The sequence below is a fragment of the Rhodnius prolixus genome, unplaced genomic scaffold (assembly GCF_049639745.1).
Source record: "Rhodnius prolixus isolate KJV_2025 unplaced genomic scaffold, Rpr scaffold_3, whole genome shotgun sequence".
Lineage (NCBI taxonomy): Eukaryota > Metazoa > Arthropoda > Insecta > Hemiptera > Reduviidae > Rhodnius > Rhodnius prolixus.
Genome location: NW_027411603.1, coordinates 43,467,355 through 43,489,899, shown reverse-complemented (window position 1 = coordinate 43,489,899; position 22,545 = coordinate 43,467,355). Strand labels below are relative to the sequence as shown.

Here is a 22,545-nt window from a genome sequence, read left to right as displayed (position 1 = left end):
ATTAGAGCTTGTGGTGAGCATAACTGAATAAATGTAGTCTTTAAATATCATTTTAAACCTTAATTTATAGGAGAAACTTGATTTTACTTTATTTATTTAAATGAAAGACGTAATAGCTTTATTTATTGTACATACGAGTAAATGCGTAAAGCCTTATTTGCTGGCGCTGTTAAAAAAAAGAAGACAAAAATCAAATTATTTAAAAATCACATAGAAGTGCCACAGACACCTTCCTAATGTTTACTTGAGCATATTAATTTTTTTTCATTTAAATTTTTCAAAAAATGCGAGCAGAACATTAAGAATACGTTTTGAGGGCTAAGTAATAATTAATTAAAAAGATTTTATTGAATATTATGACAACTTAAATAAATTCTTATTATTAATGTTAAATTTTCTTTTAAAATATTACTTTCGTATTTAGCTTAAAAAGTGAAACGTGTGTAAACGTCTTAATTTGATTCAATTTCAGCTTAGGAAGAACATATGAAAATATAGCAGCTCAGTTAAGAACCCCACCCAAAAGTACTGCAGAACTTGTGCAACTCATTGAATACAGCCTTAAAGTTGAAACGAAAACCTTATTTGAATTAGAAGAACAATTGCGAAACATAATGTCATATATACTATATTTGTCAGATTATACTCCATTAACTCCAGCCGAGTTGAAACAAAATACAATTTGTTTTTTGTGGTATACGAAAATGCGTTCAGTATTACTTGATAACAAGAAAGTTGTTGAAAAGGCGAAATTAGAATTTCAAGAGAAGTTGAAAGTAATTTACATAAAACTTTCCGTTTTAGAATAATACAAATTATTAAAAATTTTAAGATTTGCTTCAATTTTTAGGAAAGAATAGCTGCATTTGTTGATGAATTAGATATTTGGATGATAGATGTAGAACAGTTTACCAACTGCGGAGATTTAGATCAATTAGACTATTATGAGGCCAAAGCGAACTCCTTAGAGAAAAAACTCATTGACGCTATAGTAACTATTGACCAATTCAATGAAGAAGAGAGGGCTTTTGATTGGGAAGAATCTTATTATCCCAAACGAAAGCTGGTGAGCAAGATCGTACTATATACAAGAAGAAACGTCTCTTAAATTTTCATCTATTCTAATCCTTGTTTTTTCTAACGTTAGACTCTTGCCGACTTTTTCCAGAAATCTATCTGAACGTTTTAAAATTTATAGACCTCTTTTTTGTTGTCTGAGTTCAGATCCCTCCTCACAGCTTGTGAATTCATTAGCTTCTTTTAATTCTAAAAAAGTCGTCACTAACAGAATTCTTTAAAGACTCTTTAATCTCGATACTGGATATCGTGACTGAAACAGAGTCATCTTTATAGGACAGCAAAAAATTATGTTGCTTTTTAAACTGGTTTTTGTCCACTTCTGCTATTCTAAGGGTAATTAGTAAAAGAAGTTGAAAAAAAGTAGGTATATGTACCATTTTTGGATGGAATACTTTCTCTTAGAACTGTAGGAATGTAATCTTACCCAATGTAATTTTACTATAGATGTTACATATCTTTTTCTGGGTTTTCAGATTGCTGACAAACTGGCGCCTTTTAAAAAACTATACGATAATGCATCACAATTTTTAAAAAAACACTATCTTTGGACTTCTAGTAAAGTTGGTTCGTTTGATCCAGAAGAAATTGAGATGGAGACTTCCCAGTTTTATAGAAATATTTACAAACTTGAAAAACAGTTCGGAGATCTTCAAGAGCCAAGAAGACTCGCAATGACGGTTAGCTTCTTTCAATAATTATTATTATATAAGCCTTTTTCAGTGCAGTATTTATATGATTTTAAGTCTTTTTAATTATCAAATACACTATCTCAAGCTGGGCTGGTGCAAAACGTGCATCTCCATAGCGGACAAAATTTCATTGTTGCTGGTTGGTGACTTGATCTGTAATGAAAAAAATTAAATAAATAAAATCTTTTTGAGGTACTTGAAAAATACAATTCAATAGATTTCATTATTTTCATGAAAGAATACGAGCGAGTTGATTTGTAATTTCATATCATATCTTATTATACAATGAAATATATTTTTGTTTTATAAAATCATGGGGATTAGTTCCGTGATTTGTGCCCTGGCTTCTGTGTGGTTTTTGGGTTTGAGTCCAGCTACCTGCCATTAGTTTTTTAAATCATAGTACTTACAGTAAAATAATAGTAGGAAGAAAATTAAATCAGTGGTACTGCACATGAGAAAGATATATTATTTTCACTAGGCTAGGCTTATATTTCTCGTTTATCATTTCAATAAAGTGAAATAAAAGAAAAAAAGGGGTACTATTTCTAATTTCATCATTATCATCACCCCACCTACCTTGCTGTGTAGAGGCTTCCTTTCTACCCCCCCAATAACAGCTTTCTGGCGCCGAGTACTGCAAATGGAAAACAGAGAAATGTGAGGTTTTGCATAAATGTCTTGTCGATGCAAGCATTAGCGAATTTATTCTAAAGTGAACCTTTTGCACTTGTTGCAAGTACTTCTTGTGATCCTAGTAATGTCAAAGGCTAACTTTCAGGTAGGAAAAAAAGTTGATTTAAGTTCTGGTAAAAAAAAAAAAATGCTAGAGCTAAAAAATCACTATCCGCAATGTGGAATGATATGTGTCGCCAAAAAGCTGGAAAGATTACTTGAATAGATTGTAGTATCCTTTTTCGTATTTTTTTTTTGGTTAGTTACAGTAAACCAATACTACAATTATATTAATTAAAATTAACTATTAGTTACTCAAATAATTAGAAAAATCTATGCCTAATATTAAGGCTTATAAGATGTAAAATTCAATTCAGGTTAGGCGGCAGATCTCTGGTGCTGGCCCTGCACTTGAATATAAATTACATTATAGTCACTTATAAAATTTACACTTTGTAGGTTAGAAAAAAGATTGAAGAATTTAAAGATCGTATGCCGTTGATAATGACATTAGGAAATCCAGGATTGAAACCTCGTCATTGGGAGATGATTTCAGAAATCGTAGGCATTGAAATTTATGTTAATGAACTATTAACTTTAGGAAAACTTTTTGAATTTGGCCTTGAAGAATACGTTAATAAATTTGAAGCTATCTCTGATGCAGCGACTAAAGAAAATAATTTAGAAAAAGCTCTAACGAAAATGGTGGATGAATGGGCTGAAATTGAATTTACTGTTCTTCCTTATAGGTATGCAAATTTATCTAGTTAGTTATATAATTAGTTTTCTCCCTCATAATGCTTAAAAATTAAACTTAATTTTATATGCACGACTGGGAAGATCCTTAGTTCAAGATCAAAGTATGACTGCTTAAGAGAGAGAAGGAACTCAACAAACAGTAATTTTGCGGAATCCCAACACTTCCCATCAATTGCCGCCTGTATTACATAAGAACCCCCATTGCATTCTATCTAGTTATTTTATAATGGACCTAATGAAGTAAGCCCAATTATTTTAAGAAAGTAATGTACGTATATGCATCGGAGACCACAAGCACCCATCTCTTCCGCATGGAAAAGTACTGCATAACCATTCCATGCATGCTAAGTGTTTTTGTTTTCCTGCTAGGCAATTTTTATTCTATTATAATAACTTTTTTAAGGAGATGTGAAAATAAAGTGACTGTTCAACCAGATATTTCCAAATTATCTCCATAGGCAAAGTAAACCGCTGCTTCAGACCTCCCGTTTTAGAATCAAACATCTTACATCAGATAATTAGCCAAGAGCATGCCGAACATTGTTAATATGTTGTCTCTAAGGCAATATTTTCATCTTTCTGTGAGAGAGAAAAGTAGGTGTTGTTAATAACATCCCACAATAAATGTATGTCTAATCATATCTTCTTACCTTGCATAAAATTAACCATCTTAACAGAATCAACCTTTGCCAAGTATTTCACATATATAAAGCTAATTTTAACTTCCACATTATAATACTGAATTAATCTATTCTTTCAAAAAACTAATAAATTCTCTGGTTTTTCTTTAGAGATTCCGGGACATATGTAGTTTCTAGTGTAGATGAGATACAGTTGTTACTGGATGATCACATAGTCAAAACTCAAACTTTGAAAAACTCTCCTTACATAAAGCCATTTGAGACTACAATTTTGTAAGTAAATAGGGTTATTAAACTGGTAAAATGTTTGTGTACGATTTTTTCCTAACTTATTTAACAATTTTGGTCACTATTCATATGAAAAATAGCCATATATTTTGAAAATTCTTTCCGCATCATCCGAAAATAAATAAATCAATAACAATCGGACCAACTGGAAAATAAGGGATTTTCCGAAAATTCTTGCTATAGTACTGAAAAAAGTCGCCTTAAATAGTTGTAAATTATTTTGCAATTAGCTTGGAAAAAATAAAAAAAACAACTATAAAATTTTAGAAAGTTATTCAATTGAGTGACAAAAACAAAATAGATAGCGTGTTTATTATTTTTTTTTCTTTTAAATAAAGAAGCTGTACAATATTTTATTTAACAATGTGGATAACAATACAATTTTTTTTTGTTGAATAGAGCTTGGGAAGCGAAATTGCAGCTACTTCAAGAAATAATGGATGATTGGCTCAAAATGCAAATAACATGGCTCTATCTTGAACCAATTTTCTCATCTCCAGATATCCAACAGCAAATGCCTGATGAAGCCAGAAAATTCAGTGCAATTGATAAAGTAATAAATATTTTTTATATAACATTATAATTTCAGTTATTCTTTTAAAGTTTATAAAGAGGCGCTTTCATTCTTTACCACTTTTAATTTTTCTTAATTTAAACAAATTTGATTGAATCATTTAATTTTTTTATTCTCTTATTTAGCTTCTCTCTCTTTTCTCTTTTATTATTCTTTTCTTGATGCTTTAGTGAGCTTGACTAAAGCTGCCAAGAGAGTAGGACTTGAGGTAAAATCGATAGATGATTTTAGATTTGAAAGAGTAGACACTTTCACCTATGTAGGTACCCTTATCTCTAGGGATAAGGAAGTGATCCAAGAAATCAAAAGGAGATTTATGCTGGCGATTAGCTATTACTTTGTGCTTAATCGGCACATCACAAGTAAACTGGTAGCGAGGAGTACAAAAGTACTCCTATATAAACACTTCTCCGACCTGTCCTAACATACGGATCCGAGATGTGGGCCATCACCAAATGCAACGAAGAAGCGCTGTTAGCCTTCGACCGTAAAATCCTTCGCGGGATATTTTGTCCATTAAAAGAAGGTGCATTCTGGCGACGAATTGGAAGGTGATCCGACTGTACCTGGAGCATGACATGAGAATTATTATACAATAGCTGGACAGGTTAAGGTTTTTGATTTTTTTTTTTTTATTATTATTTTATTATTGTTAGGAAGCTTCTAAGTCAAATTAGGCTGTTTTAGGTTCTTTACTTTGAATTTAAAATTTAACTTCTTCATTAAAAATTGATATTACTAATTAGTATTTGTTTGCAACATATTTAACGAGGTCATTTCGTTGTAGACATGGAAAGATATAATGAAAAGTGTTGCTGCGGATCCACATGTGATGGTAGTAATTAATATTAATCAGATGTTGGAAAGGCTGAAGAAATCGAATGCATCTTTGGAAATAATTCAGAGAGGTCTAAATAATTACTTAGAAAAAAAAAGATTATACTTTCCACGTTTTTTTTTCTTATCGAATGATGGTTTATTGGAAATTTTATCTGAAACTAAAGATCCAACTCGGTAAGAACCATTATGCATATAACAGTTACAGTTAGGCGTTAACCCTTCTACGAATGGATTCATATTTCTTGACTTAGATTCTTTTTCTAGATGATAGTATTTTGCATTTTAATTCATCTCACAGACACCTTTATTTCGGATTTCGATTGATTATATTTATAAATGATATTAAATTCTTTAAATCCAGCCTTTATTTATTTAACTTCTTGGCCCTACAACCCTATTATTGGATCCTGACATCTCAAGAATCTCATGCATGTGTCTCTTTATATCATCCGCTGCGAACCATCACTTCCGGACTTTCAGCTGTCTTAAATCATTTGATCGCTTTATTACTGTTGGGATTGCAGTTTTTTCCACGCTAATAAAAAAAATTTGACATTAAACCAAGGGTTCCTATTAATCTTTTAATTCTCTTCTAAGACCAAAGCCTCAAAGGTAGCTTGGTGCATACTCTCACTGAAATGTGCATATTTATCATCAGGGCTACCATGCATATCAATATTTAGCTTTTAGTCTAATCTTGTTTGGAAGAAAGTTCGGATACTTTCATCTTGCAACAGATGTAACCTTTACGGAACCTGGGTTCCGGGGCCTCTTTGGATGATAACCCAAAATAAAAACCATAAGTAAATAATAAAGTTCAGCAACGTAATGAAGATTTATTTTATCTAAAAAAGAATCAAGGTTTCATTCCTCAGAATCAAGGTTGCGGATTGGTTATGAGGTTAGCACCCAATCTCTTAAAAAATACCTTTATATTATGTAAACTTAAGTAAAGAAATAAGTTGATCGTCTAAGAAGAACCGCGGTCCACTAATTTAGATTTATGACACGGGATTTCCTTACATAACTATGGAAAGTATTAATCCAGAGCTCTGGACCAATAATTTCACTGTAAATAATTTGAATTTGAAGTTATTTCTATATACTGTTATCAAAAAATTTTATGGTTGAATATTTTCTTCCATTATATTTTAATAATATTGTAAATTTAAAGGTAAAAAGCTACTTAACAGTTTACTGCTGAGTCCACTAAAAATAAAATAATATGATTCCTAAACAGACTACAACGCCTTCAAATGTAAAGGTGTAAAATTTATATTTTTCAGAGTGCAACCTCATTTGAAAACGTGTTTTGAAGGAATTCATAAATGTAAGTTCACGAAAGATCTTGAGATTGTTAAAATAATATCATCAGTAGGAGAAGAAATTCAACTTTCTGAGGTAGTAAATACTATAGCTGCTAGAGGTCAAGTGGAAAAGTGGTTACTTTTGTTGGAAGGTGATATGAAAAGAAGTTTGCGAGAGGTTTGTGTATTTGTACATATTTAAAGATCTAATGTTAATTGTCCAATAACTTTATTTATAATTCTTTGATAAATCACAAAAAAAAAAAAAAATGCAAAAATCATTCAAATTTTGTAAATAGATCTATTTATTAGGGCGCATATTCAAAATGAACCAATTTTTAAATAAAATAGTTCTGGTTTTAAAACCTATCCAATCATTTTGATTTTAAACGGAGCTCGATATCCCGGTGTTAGAAGCAAAGAAGCAAAGCCCGTTAAGCTAAGATATATTCTGGAACTAGGTTCGATTCCCGATCTAGTCGTTTAATTTTGTTATAGCCATAGCTATAACCAGCAAACTACGTTATATTAATTTACTCTCTTTATTTAAGCTAAATGGATGATAAATTTTGTTTCTATTTTGTTTTATTTCTTGAATTTGAGTATATACATTTAAATAAAAATATGTTTCTAACAACTGGCCTCCCACGGACGATTTATAAATCATCGTGGTAATGCTTTTGTAAAATAGTAAGAGTATGTGATTCACATTTGTATATAATTAATCAATTAATGTCTTGAATAAATATATTTTCTATTCTATTTTAATATTTTGTACTACATGAATATTCTATTTTAGATTATTAAAGCTGCTTTCGATGCTTATCCAAAGTCTGTACGTCACGAGTGGGTATTGGTGTGGCCAGGTCAAGCAGTGCTATCTATTACTGGGGTGTATTGGACATCAGAAGTTCATTTTGGCATTAAACGTAGAACAAAAGGTCTTGCTAAATGTAAAAAACGGTGTATGATTCAAATTGAACATCTTGTTGAACTAGTCAGAGGAGAACTGAGCTTTGTTCAAAGAATAACTTTAGGTATTTCTCAAAATTACTGGTTAATTATTATTATTTTTTACTACGTAACTTTTTGTTTCAATTAAGAAAAGCTTAATAATATTGATTACCTAGTAACCGATTTATTTTTTTATCTATCTACGTAACTTTTTTCAATTTTATCTTTTTGTTTTTTTGTTTTCGTATTTTTTAGGTGGACTCGTAACTCTAGATGTTCATGCTAGAGACGTAGTTGTTTTGTTAGAGGAGTCAAAAATAACATCTGATGATGACTTTCTTTGGTTAAGTCAACTGAGGTACTATATGCAAGTATGTCGTAAATGCTAATTTTTTTACACTTCTATAGTACACTTACGTTTATCAACTAATATCTTTGAAGTTTTGACTTATACCAATGTTTTCTATTTTTATAAACATCAATGTCAATACACCAGTATAGCAGTGCAGATTATGTATTATAATTCAACTACTTTCAGATCTTCGGATAATTCGAAGGAAAAATAATACATTTCTTTCAGTGACACATTTTAAACTTCTAAAATCCTTTTCGTTTTATAGGAGAAGGGTTTGACTGCCTCCATGATTAATTCAGTTCTGATATATGGATATGAATATCTTGGTAATCCAGAACGTTTAGTCATGACTCCTTTAACTGACAGATGTTTTAGAACTTTATTTGGAGCCTTGAAATTGAATCTAGGTTAGTTTAAAATATAAAATTCTTTGCATTTTAACAATAGTAAAATATTATTATTTTTATTATTATTATTCCTCTGCTTTTTTATAGCCGGTAATACTTTTACCCGGTACTTGATTAATTCTCTTTAAGCATTTATGTACAAACATTCATTCATATTTTACCTCTTCGGTACTCTCACATAACATTCATTCTAAAATACGGTCGCAGAAATGGCACTGTATGAATGAAGGGCCAGCCAGACTTTAATGAAGGATTAAAGCCTGTACCATCTCTACCATCATCCCTTTTTTTAACCCTACTAATGTAGTCCCTTTCCCAGTATGTGGGGCACTGGCCACACGTAGACAAAATGAGGGGCACAACTTCCGCACTGGAAATCTTCCCCGTATTAATTCTTCCCCCGCTAACGGTCAATTTTTCAGTATTATGAGGGTTGGCTGATTAAATTTTCTGTGATTCCGCGCTTTACATTGGACTAGGTCAAGAGTCCGCGCCAACATTCAGAGTAAGATTTTTGCCATGCAATTATGTTTCTCTAGACACTCATTCGGCTAGTGCCGTGAACCTATATCAGTTGGCGGTGGCACCCTGATCTTAAGGAACATATTTACTACTGGGTAGCCACCAACAATTTCGATTCCAACTGGGACATAAAATTCACCTTAAGTTCTAATTTAGCCTGAATTTAGAGAGGCGATATCGATGAAATCCCCGCTTTTCTGATCGCGGCAGTATCATTCTTTCCACAGCAGACCTGGGTTGTGCTTGTTTTCGGCGGTTAGAGTGGCCCTCAACACTTGCTTTCCTTTCAATTCAGCAGCGTTACCTTGACTTTGTTTTTTGTATACTTCTTAAATATCCTTTTGTAAATAATTTGATTCTTTATAGTTTCATTACATTTTAGATGTATTACATAGATTATATATAATTTTTTCTACAATCCTTTCTATTGTATATAATAGATATGATATATTAATACATAAAATTCGTATAAGAAGTAAATAAATAATTCTAATTGCCGCTACATAGTTAAGTCCTTACTGGAGACTGGAGACGTTGATGAAACTTGTCTATGAATTTCCTCTTGGTTTCTATAAGTTAGTATGGCCTACTGCCTCTAGTTCGTTGCCGTGAAAACTTCTCAGCTGAGTATGGAAATATTTTCCCGCTTATTATCGTTTGAGTGAGGCAGTTTCCATTCCAAGCGAATGACTGTTGAAAACCGCCACACCATATACATAGTCTGCAGGTGAAGAAGACAGTCTGTCCCCCTTAAATACTCGTAACTGGAGGATTCCAGCAGTCGAAACAAAGGATTAATCGCTAACAAAAAACCAGGGATTAATGTGTATCTCTGGGATATACCTCTTTTAATGTGCCTTCTGTTACAACGTTCATACTCATCTACGTAGGTCCTCCAGTCACATGTGGCTGTAGTCATGAGATTCATTAAGTTTGCAGTGATATTATCAACACCTGTCAGCCACGAATGAGAAATTTAATCTTGAACCTTATTATAGTAGAAGTACGTCATATTAAGACGCTCATATGAGGTAATTAGCATCTGTAGCTTTTTTAGGTTATTCTTGTGTTCCTCATTATATTGCAATATTTTCTATTTTGCATATTATTTACAAATTGAAAAGAGGAAAACCAAAGTTAATTTATATCTAATCCAACCATAATCTTTGAGAGAGTCTAATTTTAATCATCGCTGTTGAATTTAGGTGGAGCACCCGAAGGCCCTGCTGGTACCGGTAAAACAGAAACTACTAAAGAACTAGCGAAGTGTATTGCTAAGCAGTGTGTCGTATTCAATTGTTCAGATGGCCTGGACTATATAGCTCTTGGCAAATTTTTTAAGGTAAACATTTGTGTTAAATCTAAACTAAAATGCGAAAGTAAAAGGAATAATTAAAGAAATGCATTAAGTATCTAATTTTCTCGTCACTTAATGTCTTATACTGTTATTTCCGATTAACGTACATTATGAAGGAATAGTTCAACTGAAACCAATCCCGCCGCTATATAATAAAGGCTTTTTAGTAAATTAATATGATGTAATGAAGGTGCTGAAATATGCACTACGTCGAAGGATCCAATAATGGAAATGGAGTTAGAAACATCCTTCAGAACCAGAAGCTATTTCCTCCTAACTATGCTGTGAGAAAACCCATAATATTCAAATTCTGCAATCTTCAGAATCTGGTCATTAAACCTGTGTTGTCAATGTTAAACTTTTAATCTTTTATTTTGACCGTCAAAGCACTATTTCTTAAATCCCTGACCTGTTTCGGAGTTTCATGAGAGGTAGATTACTCAGTTTAGTGTAGATGTTTAGATGTGTATGTGTTTTAAATTAGAAGCTAGCTCCGGTCACCGGATGTACAGTGATATCTTTTTGAGATTAGTGCACCATAAAATCCGAATAGAGATTGAATGCACATTTGGAATTAGATATAATCGGCCTAGATTCTGAGTGCTCTTATCCTCTTATAAGAGACAGTAGAATATAGGGGATCTTATCAAAATAGGCTATTGAATAGTAACGCAGTATTTCTTAACCACTTTTGTACTTGAAGAAGGGGATTCTTAAGTTTTCAGCGTTGTTGTCGGTGACTAATTTGGGGCATGATTTTATAAAACATAAAAAAATTAAAAATTAATAATGTTATAAAAAAAAAATGATTTTTTCCCCAATTAATTTATATTTTACCCGATAGTAAATCTATCAAAGTAAATACATTTATTTTTCAGGGTTTAGCTTCCTGTGGAGCTTGGTCTTGTTTTGATGAATTCAATCGTATAGATCTCGAAGTGTTGTCAGTAGTTGCGCAACAAATTCTAACCATCCAAAGAGGTATTATGTCTGGGAAACCGAAATTGTTATTTGAAGGAACAGAATTATTGCTGGACCCAACTTGCGCTGTATTCATTACTATGAACCCTGGATATGCAGGTCGTTCAGAATTACCTGACAATTTGAAGGTAAAAAATGTTTTACTGAAGATTTTTTCCCCCCCAAAAAATAAATCATAATAATAACTTTAAACATTAAAACTGTTCCACTGATTAGAAATTCAAACTTCTTGAAAACCTCGTTTGTGTTAAAATTTATTCTAAAGCCTTTATTTAGAGGAATTGGGTTATTCACAATATTGTTTTCTTAAAGGCACTTTTTAGATCTGTAGCAATGATGGTACCAGATTACAGTTTAATCTCTGAAATAAATCTTTATTCTAATGGTTTTGTAAATGCGAAACCTCTAGCGGTCAAAATTGTTGCCACTTACAAATTATGCTCAGAACAATTGTCTTCGCAGCCCCATTACGATTACGGTATGTATCATGATTTTTGATAAAATAATAGTTATTTAAAACGCATATGCCTTTAACAGATAAAACTTTTGTCTGAAGGTATGAGAGCAGTGAAGACTGTTTTGAGAGCTGCAGAAAATTTGAAGAGAAAGTATCCAAGAGAAGTGGAAGATATTCTTATATTAAGGTCCATAAAAGATGTTAACCTTCCAAAATTTTTAGAACAAGATCTACCACTGTTTCAAGTAAGAAGTTTGCTTCATTTTGATTTATTTTTTATCAATCGTAATATATTCATTAAATCGTTTTATACGTTCTCTGTAATTATTGAATTACTTATTTCTAGGGAATTACTTCTGATTTGTTTCCTGGGGTTACTTTACCTGAACCTGACTATTCTGTTTTAAATATGTGCGCTGATCTCGCATGCAAGGCAGCAAATCTTCAATGTACGCCCTATTTCTTAGAAAAAATGCAACAAATTTATGAGATGATGATCGTTCGTCATGGATTTATGATTGTAGGGCTGCCTTACAGTGGTAAAACTGCTGCTTATCGAATGTTAGCCGATGCTCTTGAAATAGTTGAAGAAAAGGTTAGTATGCAATAAGAATTACCGTTGGTTGAGGTTGATGTTGAAATGTCTTCACTAATTTCTTCTTGCAACATTTGCATAGCTCAATGCATTCAATTTTTATCTTTTCTTAGAAACCGAAACCTTGTTTTTGCATCCTTTCTAGTAGATGTTTGTAGACATTTCCCTCTATTTTTACACTCTGTTTGGATCGGCAATATATCAAGTCTCTAGTCTCGAGCGAGACAAGACGATCAGGTTGGAAAAAGCAAAGTGGAAGCAGTCATTATTTAGTCTGTTCACTGAAGTTTGATGTTCCTAACACTTCTAGGAAGAGGAAAGAATGGAATAGTTTCGAGTCAAGAAAAATGGTTGTAATTTAATGTTCAGCGCTTCTGCAAACATCGTAGCTTTCATTTTTTCATTTTTATGTAGTTTTTATCCGTAATGCCTTTTGAAGCCGCACGGATAGTAGAGAAACTGAAGAGAATAAAGACCACAAATACAGTTTTGGTTAATAAATTTTAAATAATCTTTTAATGAATTTTAGAAACTAATGAATGAACATAAAGTGGAAATTATAGTTATCAATCCTAAGTCAATAACAATGGGCCAGTTATATGGTCAGTTTGACGAGGTATCACACGAATGGTCAGACGGAGTTTTAGCAGTCAGCTACAGGCAGTTCGCACAATCAACTAATTTAAACAGGTATTAGGAAAAATGTATTTATTTTTACATTTTACAAATTAAAAGTAAATTTATTCATTATTAAATTAGAATATTCAAATATTACTTGAGTAAATGAGATCATGTTGCTGCAGAAAATGGTTGATATTTGATGGACCTGTTGATGCAGTTTGGATAGAAAATATGAATACTGTTCTTGACGACAATAAGAAACTTTGTCTAATGTCTGGAGAAATTATACAATTAGCACCTACCACTAATTTAATTTTTGAACCCATGGATTTAAAAGTTGCATCACCAGCTACGGTAAAAATTTGTTTATCTACATTTTTAGTAGAAGAAATGTGATACTGTATTATAAAAAAATATCCAATATATCAATATCAAGAGCCGGCAGCTGTGTATAATCTAATAATCAGTCTTAATCCATGTTAATGTATTAACAAGATTTTCTTTATTAAAATTACGTACCTTAAAGCTTGCAAAAGGAACTTTTCGCCATAATGTTGGAATTACTTTCTTTATAATAAAGAAATATGATTATTCTTTGAAATATTATTTAGACATAAGATATTTGACATTACATACAAAGCAAAGTCAAAAATATTATTACTTCCTCTTCAATTTCCAATGCAGAGAAGTTAATGTTTATGATTTCAAGCTAATTCTATTCATACAGGTTTCTCGTTGTGGCATGATTTATATGGAACCAACTTCACTAGGCTGGGAATGTCTTGTAATTTCTTGGTTAAATACACTCCCACAAGCTTTAGCACCTCAACGTCAGGTTATAGAACAATTATTTATGAGATTTTGCCAAGCACTTCTATATTTTCTTAGAAGATGTTCTGTTAAAGTAAGTATTTTTAACTTTTTTATAACCTATTTTATATTTCATAAAAGTTAACGACAAAATCCACTTTTACAGCACTCGTTTCACTATTTAAAAAACACAACTTTATGCTCCAATTTGTTTGGGCATATGTTGTGTATATTTTACTTTTTATAATGGTCTTCTTTCATTACTTGGCATATACACTCTTATCCTTTTAGAAATTTCTCAAAACCAAGATCAATTTCACTTGCATTTCTCTTTGGCTCCGCAAGTCATGTCTGCCTCTTACTTTCTCAGAATAATCTTCCAGTGGAGTATGCAAGACCTAAATACATCATTCCGATAACTATGTCCAAGAAGAAAAGCCTCCTCTATCGAGGATGCAACAGTGCATTGACCCATGAAAGTAGATGTCTAAATTTTCAAAATTGAAGAGTAACATAAAAAAAAAAAAAAAAATTATTTTCTTCTTCTTTGAAACTAAACAATTTGTTTCTTTTGGTTTAATGAGTCGGTCAGTATTAAACGAAACGATAATAGTAAAATATACTCTGATGTCTTTAAATAATGAAAAATTTTTATTATACAATAATATTAAATTCATTAGATTTTGATTTATAATGAGAAATGTATAAGAGATATTGGTTTTTTACATTTACATAGAGCCGGAACCCTTTAAAATTAGTATTCAATAAAACAATAAAGCTATCTGACGGTGAATATTCCTGACGTAACGCAACACGCTGAAAAAAGCTGTTTTTCATAGATATCGGAATACATAAATATAGATGCAATACAGCAAGTGAAAATGTGACGAAACCATTAATTTTTAACTACGTTCATGTATTCATCAAAGTAATTCCGGTAAAATATCATTTCTTCTGCTTCATTCCACGACTGTACGGTCCGAAGTGGACTCCTGTTACTGTAAATAAGTCCCTAATTGCTTTTATTATTATTATTATTTATTTTTTTATTTATATCTAAAGACTTGCTTATCCTTTAATTCAGTCCAAAAATTGTCCTCAACTCCTGACGCTGCCATGCCAACTCAGCTGCGCCACTTCTCTTTTATCTTGCTTTTTAAGATAAAGTTACCTCCTTCACTTTCCCCATTCCTTCCTTATCTTTCTTAGAGAATATTAGCACCGATTCTTCCTAATAAAAATAAATAAATCCTAAATCTGCTAAAGGCGAATTTATTTATTGTGTACATACGTACAATAAATTTTGTAAAAATCTTTTATACAACTATTTTTAGACAGTATTTTAAATATTATATATTTTTTTAGGAAATATTTCCTAGTTCAGATTCAAACATTATTCGTTGTACAATGAATTTATTTGATTGTTTCTTGGATGATTATATTCTAGAAAAATCTACTGAAGGTCTTACAGAGTTGGATATTCGTGCACAGGTTGAAGTAAGTTATAAATATAAAATAAATTTATTTTTAGAAGAGTGCTTTCTAGAGTTGAACGAAGAAATCTATACTTAATTGAGTTCCCAACAGCGCGACGTCTGGGAAAGCGGAAAAATTTAAGGGTAAAGGCTTTTTACGATTCTAGACCTCGCTGACTTATGAAAGTTTCTTAATATCGGTGAAAAAAGGGCGAGAGGTTTGCAGAACATTTTATATTCTTGTTACCATTTTTCGAAAAATTAAAATCATCAAACCTTTTAATCATCCTTTATAAATTAATAAATAATAAATTAATATTTGTTCGTATAATCACAGAGTAGTGATGCAACTCACTTCCGATCATCAAAAATCGCCTAAAAATATTAACAATAACTTTATTTATTTATATTTTACAGGGAATATTCTTCTTCTCTTGCATATGGGGGATGGGAGCAGCTTTAGACGCTAAAAGTAGAGACAAATTTAGTATACTCTTCCATGCATTATTGAAGAAGGAGTTTCCCACAGATATCCAGAAGATGTATAATTTACCAGATTCTCTTACAGAACCTCCGAAAAAACCTTATATATTTGTGCCACCTTCTTTTCATAACACTGTTTTTGACTACAGATATACAAAAGAGGTAAAGACATTGTTTAGGGAGCGATTTCTACTGCAGTGATAATTACGTATACTGTGTATGAATTGTTTATAATAACATTACGACAAAGGATGCAGTACAAAAATAAAAAAGTTAATGAATCGAAAATAAAACAGGATTTTTTTTTTTTTTTTTAATGAGTAGGGGAAAGGAAAATGGAAATTATGGTCAGATGATCTTGTTACTGCTCCACCAATTCCAAGAGATATGCCAGTAAATCAGATAATAGTGACCACAATAGAGACAATAAGGACAATGTCTCTGATGCAATTACTTGTCTTACACAATAAACATGTTTTATTTGTTGGTCCCACTGGTACCGGGAAATCTGTATATATTGTCGTAAGTAATTTACTAAAATTAACTTCTTTTTTTTTCTTCTTTAAAGGAACTGGTAGTAAATGTACTTTGGTTTTTACGTTTATAGAACTTCTCGAAATTATTCTGTAAACAAATATAACATTTAATAAGAACAATATGTTGCTGGAAAAAAGATATTTCATTATTTATTAGATATCTGTATCAGTTTTGGGAACTTAAGGATTTAATTCTATAATTTAAGTTTATTCTAAAAAGTGCAGGTTCTGAATTATGTGCTTTAACTACCAAAGTTTAATAAGATTTGGTACTTTATTTCTTTTTAGAATTTTTTGTTGAAGAAAGTTGACAAGGAAATATACAAACCGTTATTTATCAATTTCTCAGCTCAGACTTCTGCAAATCAAACTCAAGATATTATCATGAGCAAACTTGATAAGAGGAAAAAAGGTGATTATACGAAATATTTTTTTTTTAAATGTGTAAACACTCATAACACTTTCTGTTCATGTATTTTTTTTTTTTTAAATAGGTATTGCTAGATTTTTTTTTTGGTGGCCATTTAAGAAAAATCTAGCAATTTTAGTGATATTGAAAAAATCAGATGATGTAAAGGGTGACCATTAGATCAAAATCGTATTATATTATTAAGAGATGCCTCCTAAGTGATGTAACAGATTTCAACTTTTTGCGATTTTTCTGAGTTTCATTTTGAAGTTTCCATTTTTGTGCATAGGAGTGTAGGAGTCTAGTTTAAAATCTAACCTTCTCATCGCTTGAAGCGGAATGGCTAAGACACCAGTTGTTGAGAATGTTCAACAAAAATGTTTCAAGTTTAGTTGACCAGATAGTGTATTAGGTTTGAAGAGATTAACTTTTGATCAAATTGCGTAAAAAAGTCGCGCTTCCGATCACTCCAATTTTTTCAACCTCTCAGTTTTATCCATTTATCTAATGGTTCAAATAAAAGTTTTAGATGTATACGTACGCCATGAGTACACCAATATTCAGAAGTTTTAAAGTAATTTTAGAAAAAATATACAAAGGAAGAAAGACATTTCAGAATGTGGCATACTTCCGTATCTTTGATTACCAATTTCAATTGAATCGCATTGTAAAACTCAACATAATAATTTGGATTTCCTGCTATTTTTTTTTTTTTTTTTTTTAATATTTGTAAAATCATGAAGAGAGTTTTCTAAAAAAACACTTTTTGGACTCAGGAGATCTCAAAACTTCACACATAGTGAAAACATGATTTCGAAATTATAACATGAACTTAATATGACAAATCTAAGGGTAGCCACGGGAACTGGAACCAAAGACATCCAAACTGCCGAGCATTTTGCTTCTGCAAGAATAAAAATGAAATTATTAAGCATATTCATCATAATATTGTAAAATTTATATTGTAATAAAAATATTAGTGGAGTATATTTTAATGTTATTTTTCGTTTGGAGACCTTTAATAATCACTTTCCTGGAATTCTTTCTATAATTTTTAGGAGTATTTGGGCCACCTTTTGGAAAGAAATGTGTAGTGTTCATCGATGATTTAAGCATGCCTATGGTTGAGACTTATGGTGCCCAACCTCCAATAGAAATCCTAAGACAATGCATAGATCATTGGACTTGGTACGATCGAAAAGATGTTACAGCAATGAAGATTGTCGATGTTCAGGTATTTAAAATTTAAACTTTTTCTTATTTAATATATCCCACATCGATTATGAACTGTATAAAAAGATCTTTTAATTTATGTTTTTTAAAAAGAAAACGGTTTTGAAGATAATATTATAAAAATACGAATCTTACGCTGGCTATTGCTGAATTTAATACCTAGTTGTGGAGAAAGGTTGCGTATAAAATCACTTAAGTTGGCGATCGAATTCTTGGAAAGAAAAGCTCTTTTGGATTTTTTGTAATTGTAAATAACGTTGCTCAAGCTTCTTGCTGTTTAATTATATTTGTATATGTAAATGAAATGAAGAAATTTATTATTTATAATGTATTTGCTGCACACATCTCTTCACATTTATATTTGTTTTTATTACAAGAGCTTTTGCGTTTTTAAATGCAGTATCAAAATTTCTACTAAATTATTTTAGTTCATGGCTGCAATGGATCCTCCCAGTGGAGGTAAATCTGTAACTCCGCGTTTTTGGAGACATATGAATATATTTGTTATCAATGAATTTGATGATGATACTATGGTTACCATATTCAGTAAAATACTACAATGGCATTTTGACGTAAGGTAAGTTTACTAACAACTTATCCGAAACTATTGTAATTAGATTTTTTCAATTTGAAATTTATTCATGTATGTTTTTTAATTTCTAGAGGATTTGCTCCAGATTTTGATCTTATTGTAGATGAAATTATTAAGGCTACATTGAGTATATACAAGCTAAGTTTACTTCATCTGCTGCCCACACCAGCCAAATCTCATTATTTGTTTAATTTAAGAGATTTTTCTAGAGTTATTCAGGTATAAGTTTTTATCAGGAGGAAAGGCCGGACTTTTATTATAAAATTTTTAGACAATATTTTATCTATTACTTTTTTACAGGGAGTTTTACTTTCTGTACCAGCAGGAATAGAAGATCAGTTGTCAATGAAAAGATTATGGGTGCACGAAGTCCTCCGGGTATATTACGATAGGCTTGTTGATGACGACGATCGTCATTGGATAGTTTCAGTTTTAGACAAAATTTGTCGAGAGAAACTAAAAGTTGAGATGAGATCTCTGTTTGCTCATCTTTCTAGCGAACCGGCTGGTCTTGTGAGACAATTAAATATTGTTTATTTCTTGTTAATAAAATAAGAGGTTTCTATCTTATGCTTTCATTTAATAGATCGGAGATCAAGAATTAAGAAAGTTAATATACTGTGATTTTGCTGATCCAAAATCAGATTTAAGATATTATATGGAAGTAGTCGATATAGCTAACCTAAGGAATATTGTCGAGGATTACCTAAAAGAGTATAACAACATGAGCAGAAAGCCAATGAACTTAGTTTTGTTCAGGTATGGTTTTATTTTCTTCAAGCTTATTAGAATTTAATTTAAAAGATTTTTCCAGAGTTATCCAGGTATAAGTTTACATAGAAACATTACATAAAAACGAGAGTATTTATTAACATTTACTTTTTTGGTAATAACAAGATGCCTAAACATGTCGGACACTAGAGCTGCTATACTTTTTAACCACCTCAATCCACATACTCACGCACATACTTATTAGTTTTTATAAACTGCTTTTCTGAATTCGAAGGGCCTCAATATGAATATTTTGATGAAAATATAATTTCACAAATTTGACACGTTCGCAAATCTACTCTAACTAGGCCTATGAGATAGTAAAATTTAATGATCTGTAGAGAAGAAAATTTGTAGAGCTAAAAATCTGGGACAAATTTTGAAATCGTTTGCGGAACCGAAAAAAAGAAACTGTTGAGTGATATGCATGTTTATGTGTTTTTATGCTTATCTCTAGATTCAGTGCCAATAGTAAAGCCTTAGTTTTGCATACCGCTATACCCGTTCTTTGTTTTTACCTTTCCTTGGCCAGTATCTTATAATCATTCCTTCTTCGTCTTTTATCTTCCCTTTAAAACTCATTTCTAGAATCCTTGTTTTATCGATATTTTCGGGCATATTCCTAAACAAAGTTATTTTATCATTTTGTTTCTTTTATTTGACTTATTTAGATTACTTTGATTTTAAAATGAATAACTAAATAAACGTGCTATTGTATACAACAATTGAATGAAAATAATTTTGTTTTTATAATAAATGAATTTAGATTTGCCATTGAGCATTTGTCAAGAATATGTCGAATACTAAAGCAACCTAGAAGTCATGGATTGCTGGTCGGCGTTGGAGGATCAGGAAGGCAGTCATTGACAAGATTATCTGCGCATATTTCAGAGTACGATTTGTTTCAGGTACATAAAACCTTAGAACCGTAGGTGATTAAAAGAACTTGAAAGCACTTGCAGAAAGAAAAATATAAATTGAACCCTTGAACTTGTAATTTTAATACACAACTCAACTATCTAGATCAGTGGTTCTTAATCGGTGTTCCGCGGAACACTGGTGTTCCGCGAATATGGTCCAAGTGTTCCGCGAAATTTCAATTTTAAATGTATTGAAGATTAGAAAATTTTCTTATTTGTAGCAACGTACTTTTATGTTCATTATTTGATTAATTTGTGGCCACAGCTTCGGCTGACTTAAATATTATGTATTTATATGTATAATTTTTAATCAATGGCAACTTTAACTTTATTTGATTTATTTAATTTTCAGAATTTATTTTTTAAAACTATGTAATAATTTATCCTTTTTAATTTTAATTAATACATGTATCTTTTTTGAAAATTATATTCGATTTTTATTATTGATTAATTTTAAGGTCATGCTAAATGCCGAATTTCAAATTTTTTAATGTTAGTGTTCCGCGAAAAAAATATATACATAATTGTGTTCCGTGTCTTTGAAAAGGTTAAGAACCACTGATCTAGATCGTGTAATATGATTTAAAAAATGATTTACTCTTTTACTTACTAACATTCACACAAGAAATGTTTTGGATATCTTAATCTGTAGCTACTTAGAATTGTTTTTTTTTTTTTGCACAGGTTGAAATAAGTAAATTATACGGTAAATCTGAATGGCATGAAGATATAAAGAATACTTTAAGGAGAGCAAGTGCGAGTGACCAACATTTGGTATTTTTGTTTGCAGATTCTCAGGTATTCATTTAAAGTAATAAACAAGATTAATAATAAAAATGAAGATGTGATCAAACGAATTTAGGTTTATTTCAGATTAAAGAAGAATCATTTGTCGAAGATATTAATAACATGTTAAATTCTGGAGAAGTTCCTAACATATTTCCATTGGATGAAAAAATTGAATTGTGCGAAAAAATGAGAATAATTGATAGAGCAAGAGATAAGTCACAACAGGTATTTCTGTGATCACTTTAATTTGCGGTATGGAGGTTCTTAATGTTAATATTTTATGAAGCTGTTTTATTCTAGACTGATGGAAGTCCGGTTGCATTGTTCAACTTTTTCTTGCAAGTGGTACGTGAACAACTACATATAGTGTTGGCTTTTAGTCCTATTGGAGATGATTTTAGAGTTCGACTCCGGAAATTCCCAGCCTTGGTTAATTGTTGTACGATTAACTGGTTTCAGGTGAGTTTAACTTTAAGTAACGTTAATAATTTGTTAGCAAAAAATTTGAAAATTAAAAATTATTCTCTTATTAGGTTGGTATCAAATACTAAAATAGTTTGGCTAACAAAAAACATTGTTTTTAATTTGATTTCTTAATCGTAATTTCAGCTTTAGGATTATGCATTTTTTAAGTCAACTGTGCAGATTATTTTGAAGTTCACACTGCACAGCTGCTATGTGTGAAATCGAACCTTAAGATGTTCTTGAAGAATGCTCTACCCAGCATTGATTTCAAAAATATAATAGTGATATTAAGGCTTTAGAGAGATGTAATTAAAGGCTGTCATTCATATGCGTGTTTGAGATTTTATGAGAAGCTAACGAGTCAAATCCAAAAATATGTACTAATGCACTTGCAGCCGAACGTCTAGGGTCTAAAGTCACTCCTTTTCTTTCTGTAAAAAATTTAAAAAGGGTGAAGAATTAGTGTGTGGCAAACCTTATAACTCAACTCTACATGCATGCTACGACGGTTAAAATTAGCGAAGAAAATGCGAGAGAATTTATACTTTCCAATCTTGCGATTTTTTTTAAACGTCTATCTGATATGCGCTTCTTGAAAAGAATTGTGAGACTTGATGGAATTATGAATAAATCAATATTTTGATGGTTTTTGTTTGTTTCTTTTTTGTTTTGTTCCTAATCATAAATTAATTAATTTTTTAAGGCTTGGCCTGATGATGCTTTGCAAGCTGTGTCAACTAGCTTTTTAGAACCAGTAGAACTAACGGATCTTGAACGTCAAGTTAGTATAGACATGTGCCAAAAATTTCATACATCCACTCAAGATCTGGCATTAGAATTCCTAGCTCAAACTGGTCGACATTCATATGTTACTCCCACATCATATTTGGAATTGATTAATACCTTTAAAGATTTGCTAAACGAAAAACGAAAGTAAGACGCTATTATTATTCTCTTTCT

The 22,545-nt window shown here is 31.2% G+C and overlaps 1 protein-coding gene across 6 annotated transcripts in view; it reads left to right on the top strand.

Moving 5' to 3' along the window:
• Nucleotides 1–22,545, top strand: part of LOC141452929 (dynein axonemal heavy chain 7-like) — a 47,269-nt gene that overhangs the window by 6,000 nt on the left and 18,724 nt on the right. For all 6 annotated transcript variants that reach the window (XM_074125497.1, XM_074125494.1, XM_074125496.1 and 3 more), the window contains 33 exons: nucleotides 473–776; nucleotides 851–1,066; nucleotides 1,554–1,757; nucleotides 2,904–3,193; nucleotides 3,995–4,117; nucleotides 4,532–4,685; nucleotides 5,494–5,720; nucleotides 6,833–7,031; nucleotides 7,653–7,890; nucleotides 8,063–8,178; nucleotides 8,428–8,569; nucleotides 10,297–10,433; nucleotides 11,327–11,557; nucleotides 11,742–11,907; nucleotides 11,986–12,131; nucleotides 12,233–12,481; nucleotides 13,011–13,171; nucleotides 13,285–13,456; nucleotides 13,830–14,006; nucleotides 15,278–15,409; nucleotides 15,805–16,032; nucleotides 16,195–16,392; nucleotides 16,695–16,818; nucleotides 17,874–18,049; nucleotides 18,477–18,625; nucleotides 18,712–18,859; nucleotides 18,941–19,153; nucleotides 19,227–19,399; nucleotides 20,178–20,319; nucleotides 21,016–21,129; nucleotides 21,205–21,345; nucleotides 21,421–21,579; nucleotides 22,289–22,518. In XM_074125497.1, coding sequence (XP_073981598.1) covers nucleotides 473–776; nucleotides 851–1,066; nucleotides 1,554–1,757; nucleotides 2,904–3,193; nucleotides 3,995–4,117; nucleotides 4,532–4,685; nucleotides 5,494–5,720; nucleotides 6,833–7,031; nucleotides 7,653–7,890; nucleotides 8,063–8,178; nucleotides 8,428–8,569; nucleotides 10,297–10,433; nucleotides 11,327–11,557; nucleotides 11,742–11,907; nucleotides 11,986–12,131; nucleotides 12,233–12,481; nucleotides 13,011–13,171; nucleotides 13,285–13,456; nucleotides 13,830–14,006; nucleotides 15,278–15,409; nucleotides 15,805–16,032; nucleotides 16,195–16,392; nucleotides 16,695–16,818; nucleotides 17,874–18,049; nucleotides 18,477–18,625; nucleotides 18,712–18,859; nucleotides 18,941–19,153; nucleotides 19,227–19,399; nucleotides 20,178–20,319; nucleotides 21,016–21,129; nucleotides 21,205–21,345; nucleotides 21,421–21,579; nucleotides 22,289–22,518 — 5,979 coding nt within the window. The remainder of the gene's footprint in view (nucleotides 1–472; nucleotides 777–850; nucleotides 1,067–1,553; nucleotides 1,758–2,903; nucleotides 3,194–3,994; nucleotides 4,118–4,531; nucleotides 4,686–5,493; nucleotides 5,721–6,832; nucleotides 7,032–7,652; nucleotides 7,891–8,062; nucleotides 8,179–8,427; nucleotides 8,570–10,296; nucleotides 10,434–11,326; nucleotides 11,558–11,741; nucleotides 11,908–11,985; nucleotides 12,132–12,232; nucleotides 12,482–13,010; nucleotides 13,172–13,284; nucleotides 13,457–13,829; nucleotides 14,007–15,277; nucleotides 15,410–15,804; nucleotides 16,033–16,194; nucleotides 16,393–16,694; nucleotides 16,819–17,873; nucleotides 18,050–18,476; nucleotides 18,626–18,711; nucleotides 18,860–18,940; nucleotides 19,154–19,226; nucleotides 19,400–20,177; nucleotides 20,320–21,015; nucleotides 21,130–21,204; nucleotides 21,346–21,420; nucleotides 21,580–22,288; nucleotides 22,519–22,545) is intronic.